This window comes from Montipora foliosa, chromosome 3 (genome assembly GCF_036669935.1).
Source record: "Montipora foliosa isolate CH-2021 chromosome 3, ASM3666993v2, whole genome shotgun sequence".
NCBI classification, from domain to species: Eukaryota; Metazoa; Cnidaria; class Anthozoa; order Scleractinia; family Acroporidae; genus Montipora; species Montipora foliosa.
This window is the reverse complement of record NC_090871.1, coordinates 9,332,430-9,339,929: the sequence shown is the minus strand read 5'-3', so window position 1 is coordinate 9,339,929 and position 7,500 is coordinate 9,332,430. Positions and strand designations below refer to the sequence as shown.

At 38.3% G+C, this 7,500-nt stretch overlaps 1 protein-coding gene across 2 annotated transcripts in view; it reads right to left on the bottom strand.

Moving 5' to 3' along the window:
* LOC137996675 (intermembrane lipid transfer protein VPS13C-like) overlaps positions 1-7,500 on the bottom strand; it is a 118,813-nt gene that overhangs the window by 109,158 nt on the left and 2,155 nt on the right. For both annotated transcript variants that reach the window (XM_068842198.1, XM_068842199.1), the window contains exons 2-7: positions 5,455-5,498; positions 5,286-5,328; positions 2,690-2,785; positions 2,327-2,437; positions 1,616-1,692; positions 338-376 (exon numbers count right to left, since the gene is read on the bottom strand). In XM_068842198.1, coding sequence (XP_068698299.1) covers positions 338-376; positions 1,616-1,692; positions 2,327-2,437; positions 2,690-2,785; positions 5,286-5,328; positions 5,455-5,498 — 410 coding nt within the window. The remainder of the gene's footprint in view (positions 1-337; positions 377-1,615; positions 1,693-2,326; positions 2,438-2,689; positions 2,786-5,285; positions 5,329-5,454; positions 5,499-7,500) is intronic.

Sequence of the window (7,500 nt, the reverse complement as noted above, 5' to 3'; positions counted from 1 at the left end):
TTTGAGAGTCCAACACTACTGAGTGTTGAATGTTGGGGAAATTAAAGGTTTGATCTAAATCAAAACATTTCTATTACCAAAAAGAACTGATTGAAAACAATTTAAAGTCATGCTATACAGTTACGTGTTGAAAAATTATTGTTGAACAAACAAGTGGTTTACAAATACCCTGTATATTGGGATGTGTAGCAGGGGAGTACGAGTAAAAAACATCAGTTTACAGGCTAGCTACATGTGGACAGGGTGCAGAGAGATAACATTAAAGGCTCTTAATTCATTGGCGATTCCTTGCTGCACAGTTCATGTCCTCTATATATATTTAATTCAAGACATGTACCTTGTCCTCATAACGAAAGTGAATGTTCTTCACTGATATCTGCAATATGTATTGTAACAAACAAAATAAAACATTTACATGTAAAATACCCAACTTTTATTAGTAACCCATTGACCCCTGGGAGTGAGGCTTAACAGATTTTACTGTGTCTAATGCGAGACGATCATACTTATGTCAACTGGGGGCATCCTAGGGTATTTGAAGTGTGAATGAGTTAAACCTTTACCTCAGTCTAAAGAGCCTCTTTAGAGGTAAAACAACCCTAACCATAACCCTAACCCTAACCAGGTCACTTGTTAGATTTTACTCTCACACCAGACGATTTTACTTGTCAACTGGCATGGGTGCACACTCGGGTGTTTGAGATGTCAATGGGTTAAACTCCAGACAATTCTACACATCAGTACTAGCGAGGGCCCTGAGTTCAGGGGTGAAAAGGTTTACAACATCTATGTTCACTCAAACGCTGTATGTTCCATTTCAGTCAGCACAAATAACATATTAAGGTATTGGGGAAAGGTTAGTATTATTTTTAGCTGACCTAGCATAAATGCAGCTGTTCCTTATTTAAGGAAGTCAGAGCATTTGGGGGACACTAATGTGATATTAATTGTGAAGTGTTCAAAGTGAAGTGAAGTCATTAGTCTCTCCCCTTAGGGCTTTTCAGGAATAATTTACAATGCTTTTTGTGGGGGACATTTTGGCCACAATGCTTGTTATGCAGTTTACAATTATAATATTTAGGACGTGAAATTGATGCCCCCGACGAGATTAAGGTCAGTCCACAACATCGGGGACAATGTCCCTACTCTTTTCAAGTAGTCAGTGCATTCTTTAACTTCCCATACTATTTGGTTTCCAACAAGGGCCATGAGACGGACCTCCGGTTTACAGTCCTTATCCAAGAAGACTTCAAAGTGTAATCATTTGTGGGTGTAATTACAAAGGCAGAACCTTGTCCTCAGTTATTCTAAGACCCTGAGTGTTGGTCTGGCCGGAGTCAAACTCTCAACCTCCCACGTTACAGCCTGATGCACGACCAACTGAGCCACTGGTGCACAGTGTCTGTATTCCAAGACACAGGTGATGTTGAAGTTGGGGAAAAGAGCAGGAGGACACCTACACATGTAGTGACGCTTACTGAAATCTGCATGCATCTACAGCTGCAACTTGTGGCATTTCTGGACATATATCTCTCTTTGAATACATGTAGCATGGCATGTTCCATGTCCAACCAGCTAAGCCGGCCTAGTCCAGACTGGGTGTTAATCTTAATACCTTAAGATTCTTCACAATTTGAGCAGCAAGTTTGTCAACAAAAGAATCTGAGCCATCCTCTTCATCTGCTGGTTTTTCTGAAAAGAAGGGCATTAGTAATAATAATTAATACACTGTAACCAATGATTATTGAACATTAACTGGGATCAATTTTATCATTCATTATGCCATTCTTTCTCATTATGCCATCTTGCATTAGTTGATTTGGTTAAGCAGTGTGCTACAAAAATTGCACTTTCATGAGTTTGTCAATGAGTCTAAAGTTCAAGCCCGTATGTTTTCAGAATTTTTAAACCACTTTGATTCATTTTTTTCGCTTCCCTAGGTGCCATGATCATTCTTATTTCTTATCACTATGATGTGCCAGAGGCATTTAAATATTCTCTAGAATTGCATACCAAAACTAGAAATTCAGAGTGGAACTGGCTCTTTAAAATGAGGCTGACCACACCATGCTGGCAACATGTGGCCTTACAATGCAATGGAGGCAAAAATTGGAAACAACTTACAGTAGTTTTCAAAGCAAGTTTTGCCATTTACAATCTTTATGCAAAAACCTGGTGGAAGTGAGGAGGAAGATTTTCCTTGTTTTGTAAGACGTGAAAAATTTGATGTGGAATTCCCTCGTCAGGTGGTGAATTTTCCTATACAAATCATATAAAATGATTTTTACATTAACTTTGTCACTCTGCACTGACCATGCACTCTAACCTTCAACAGTGTCCTCTTCCTTTGGATGAATTCTCTGCTCAATCTGTTTAAGCCTCTTCCTCTTTGCTGTGATTTCAGATTCTTTAGTTCTCTCAGGGTCATATTTTTGGTCTGAAGTTTGTAAAAGCAAAGCAAAGGAGAAATGGGACCTTAATAACAAGAATTTTCACGTCCCAAATAGCAAAACACAACAATGGAAACAATGGAAAATAAAAAACAAAATTTTAACTACAACTCATACACTAAAATAATTAATGTCTAAAAGCAGTAAAGGCCATGCCCCCTATCAAATCACAATTATTAGGATCTCTGAGTAGCTTATCCCAAAGACACATGTACGCAATGTTATGGTAGTTATCTCACCTCGTATGGGTCTAGCTATAAGGTACACATCATGAACTGTTACTTCAAATGGTTCAGAGTACAGGTTGGTCCACGGAATTATCAAGGATATTTTACCTGTGAGAGAAAATGTTTTTTTCAGACTAGCCTAATTAGGCCTAAGACGTTATTGCTCCTAATCTCAGTCTTAATCTGAATCCTAATCTTAATCTCAATGAATTAGGAGCCTAATTAGGCCTAAAACGATATTTAATCTCAAATTCAACCTTTGTCGGTTAGTATATTCAAAGAATGGTGGGGTCACACATGTTGTTTTGGTGCTTTGTTTCGCTATTTCGGTGTTTCACTGTTTCGCTGTTTCGTGGTTTAGTAATGTCCACATCTAAGGAGTTTGGAGGTTGATCTACAATCATTAACTTGACAAATTTGAGAATTTTTTTTTTTTCCGGTTATTTAAGTAACATCTGAGCCATCTATTACTGGACTAGCGTATTCTGTAGCACTGAAATTTATGTAACAAAATGTCAAGATTGACTGTACCAAAGGCCTTTTTCAGGTCTGAGAAGACAGAATTGACAAGACCACAATCAATGTTCATAGCCCAATTGTCAGTTGCTTCAAGTAACATGGTAACAGTACACTGTGTAGTGAATGGAAACCAGAATGATAATAATTTGTCGGATCAGTGGGTGCCCCTGAATTTTTATACAACCAAGAAGTGACTCTTGCAGATCTGGGAAGATGCCTGTTATTATGGTGATTGATTAAATATTGCAGTGAGATACTCTGTGAGTAAGTCGGGACATTCCCTCAGTAATTTCACTAAAATATTATCCAATCCAGTTGCCTTTGATTTGCAAAGTTTAGACAGAAGCAAAAACACATGTGCAGGAGTACTATTGAAAAGAAATTCCTCAAAGGACGAATAAACTAATGTATGTCTGCTTAGGTTTGGCCCAATTTCACTAGCATTGTCTTTGGATTGCAAATCACAATTCACATTCTCCATGAGAAAATATTCGACACTTTCAGAATCTGTTTTAATTTCCCTTGCAAGGTGTCAATTTGTGATAAAAGCTCTCTGGAGGTCTATACCAAGAAGTGACCACAAAATGTTTTGAGTTTGGTTTACAAATTTGGACCGAGGCAAACTTTTCTAGGAAGAAACAAACTGCAGCATTTCTGAATGTTTCCAAGATTCCAATAAACATTGAAAGGAAGGGGGGGGGGGGGGGTTGATAGATGGTCTTTATTTTAAACCATTTTAGCTCATTACAAAGAGTCACAAGACTTTAGTCCAGGATTGTAGTTTATAGCAACATACATTTTTGGTATTGGACATCAACATTAATGGTCAATTCACACCTGTCAAAACAAGCTCACTGAGGTCACCATTTTTTAAAGTTGACCTCTGACTGGGTACTGGGTTTCAGTTGGATCACGGGCTCAAGCCAGGTTAACTTATTGTAGGAATAAATAACACGGGAGCTCCAACCGCTTTTACATGTAGGCTTGGCTAAATCTATAAATTAGCCCACTATACTACTAGGACTGGAAATGAACAAATGGTGCATTTTCACTACAATAACTGTTAATGGTAGAGATGGTGAATGTTCATCCTAGCACATGTATGTTATGATGAGATGCATTTTTTTTTTATCATAATGGTAACTCTTCCAAGTTTCATTAAGAAAATGATGCCCATGGTTAAGGATGCACAGATCCCCACCCTTTGCCATAATTTCTTTGTGAGCATTGCAGCCGAGATAAAGTGGGCCAAACTGTAGAAATTTTTAAGACTGCTGCCTAAGAAAATTTTAAAGGGGCCCTCAGAGCTAAACGCTGAGAACTTAGGAGCCCAACATATGAAGTGAAAGGTGTTGCTGTGAAAAATTAAGGAGCCCAGAGCTATTCTTTGGGAGCCCCAAGCTACCGGGCTCCTGTTAGGCAACAGCCTTGAACTGGCTGAGTTCTGTAGTTATATTGCCAGTATTTAGAGTCGTTAGGATCAACATCCCACGGAAAGTGTAATGGAAGAAGGTACTTCCATCAAATTCAGTTGTTTGAAATGTTTGGTCATAAACATAGACTAGGATATAAAATGTCAAGTCTCAAGGCTTGACAATAGTTTACAGGTTTATCACTTCTTATGCATTTTAAAGGTCATCTGGTACTGACCTAATCCCTAAGAGGTGTTATTGCTCTGCCTTCTTCATGCAAGTGCTTTCTGTCAAGTGGATTCACATGACCTCTTGGGTCATTGTCAACTTGTTGGTGAACATGGAGAACAGCCTTCACATTCCATACATTCCATACATTCCTTGTTTTTTAAAACCCGACTGCATTTTAAACATAAGGGGGGCCCTCATTTAAGCAATGTGCAAATTGTCTTGAGTGCAGAGGAAATTACAAAACATTTCATTAAAATTGACTCGTCAATAAGAGATAACAGTTACTTCTCAACTTTCACCTTGAGAAGATTATTGTGTAACAGAAAAGTTTAAATTTTAAAGTTTTCCTCAAAGGGCAGTTTGGAGGTTATATGTTCATCTCTCAATCACAGCAAACAAACAAACAGTACACATTTTATATGCTTACCATACTTCAAAAAACTTACCAACATAGCCATGAATCACCTCCACAGGAAGATGAAAGCCATCCTTAAACAACGTTAAAGAAAAAAATCTATCAGAGACAACCACACCATTCAATGGCCAAGTAAATAACAGCTACACATGTATTTTGTATATGAAAATGCAATTATAAATTAAAATATCTATTCTTACCAAAGCATCAGCTCGCAGTTCAAGATCAGTGAGAACAGCACGACCTGTTTAAAAAAAAAAAAAGGTGTATATTATGATTGACAACCCAGTGTACATGTAAAGCACTTATACCCAGAAATGCATGATTAACCCTGGTTTCACTACCGACGCAAGCACAAGCATAAGAAGCTTACCTGTATGCCGGTCAGACCAAAACGCAGACTGTAGACTGTGCAGACCATGCAGACCAGGGGTAAAATAAGGCGTTACTCTCACAATTATTGAGAGCTAACCGTAAACAGGCTATTAACCTGAATGTTATTTAGGCCTAACTAGGCTAACCGAATGTTATTTAGGCCTAATAGGCTAGTTTCAAATTGTGCCGCACAATTCGAAACGAGCCTATTCAGGCTAACCGAATTTTCATTTTACAGACGACGGTCTGCACAGTCTGCAGTCTGCGTTTTTCAGTGTCCCCCTGTATGCTAGTGAAAACAAACGTCGACACAAGCATCAAAATCAACCACGGCACCCGCCATCTTTTTCAAATGCTTAGATGCGGGGAATCTGGAGCGATTGCTTTAATTGGCCAGACGTAGCAAATTTCCTTGTGCTTTATATGCTGCGTTTCGTTTTCACACAATGCAAGCAAACGCAAGAACAAGTGCAAGCACAAGGAAAGAAATTCCTATTTTCACAGTGAAATAAGGGCTCTTATGCTTGTGATTGCGCTTGCGATTGCAACTGCGCTTGCGCTTGCAACTGCACTTGCGCTTGCGTTGCTATTGAAAACCAGGCTTTAGATGCCAAAGATGGAGCCTTGGTCATTTGTTATTCAATTGATGACTTGCTCCTAAGGGGGAAAAAATTGATATATGATCATCCTGGGAAACAATAATAATAATAATCATCATCATCATCATAATAATGAACTTTAGAGCAAGTTTCAATCGACTGTCGTAAAACCAAAACAAAAGTAATTACTTTCAATTGGCCAACCAAAAAGGACAGTGACAATCCGGACCAGTACTTAAATCAATAAAAACTCGACGAACTAATTACACGTACCTGACACAAGGCATGGGAAAATGTGCACGTGCGAGCCACGATTCGTTTTAGTTTCACTTCTGATTGGTTTAAAAAGCAACGTGAGAACTTTGAACCAATCATTAAGTGAAGTAATGCAAAACCAAAGCACTCAAATGGAAACCACTCTATTTATTTTAAAGTGTCAATTACATTGTATATTTAGCACTGAGGCCTGCAGTCTAATTGGAAATGAAATCAAATCAACTCATATCAAATAGTAGGTTGGTTTTAAAAGATGAGGGGAAAACTGGAGTACCAGGAGAAAAACCTATCAGAGAAGCATAGAGAACCAACAAAGACAACCCACATGTTACGCCAAGTTTGTGATTCTCATCAAAATCACGACCTACCTCGTGAAATATTTTTCAACACTGGAAGAGAAATTTCACCATTGAAATACTAAATCACTTCACAAAAGGCATTGAAAAGTGCAGTTTTCATATGTAACCATAGCAACAGTGATCTTTTCACAAGTGCCATCTTTTGTCATGTTTTCGCGCAAAAGCTCACTTAATTGGTATTTCTTGGTGTTTATATAATACATACATGTACTTAAGACTTTTAATGTACAGGCTTCTCAATTATGTTCCCGGTATAATCTCTTTTATTTGCTCAACCTGGGCAGCAAAAATAATCAGCTTGGGATGGAAGCCTTGGTGAACTTTAATTGGCAATATGGGAAAATGATAATATAACATACATGTACATACTGATAATTATTTACAAATGATAATGATAGTGGTCTTTAGGTTACATAGAGTAGCCACGTACATGTACTACAAACCAACTGGACGATATGCAAAAATCAGTTTTCCAAAGAAAACCTCTGAGAGCAGGAATCAACGGAAATCAAAATCTTAACTCACACATGTTCATAAGTCCAGGGATCGATCCTGAGCCACCCTGAGAGTAAACTAACAAATCAAACAGGACTGGGCCACCCTGTAATAGTCCTGGCCTGGTGGAAGGCCTGGATTC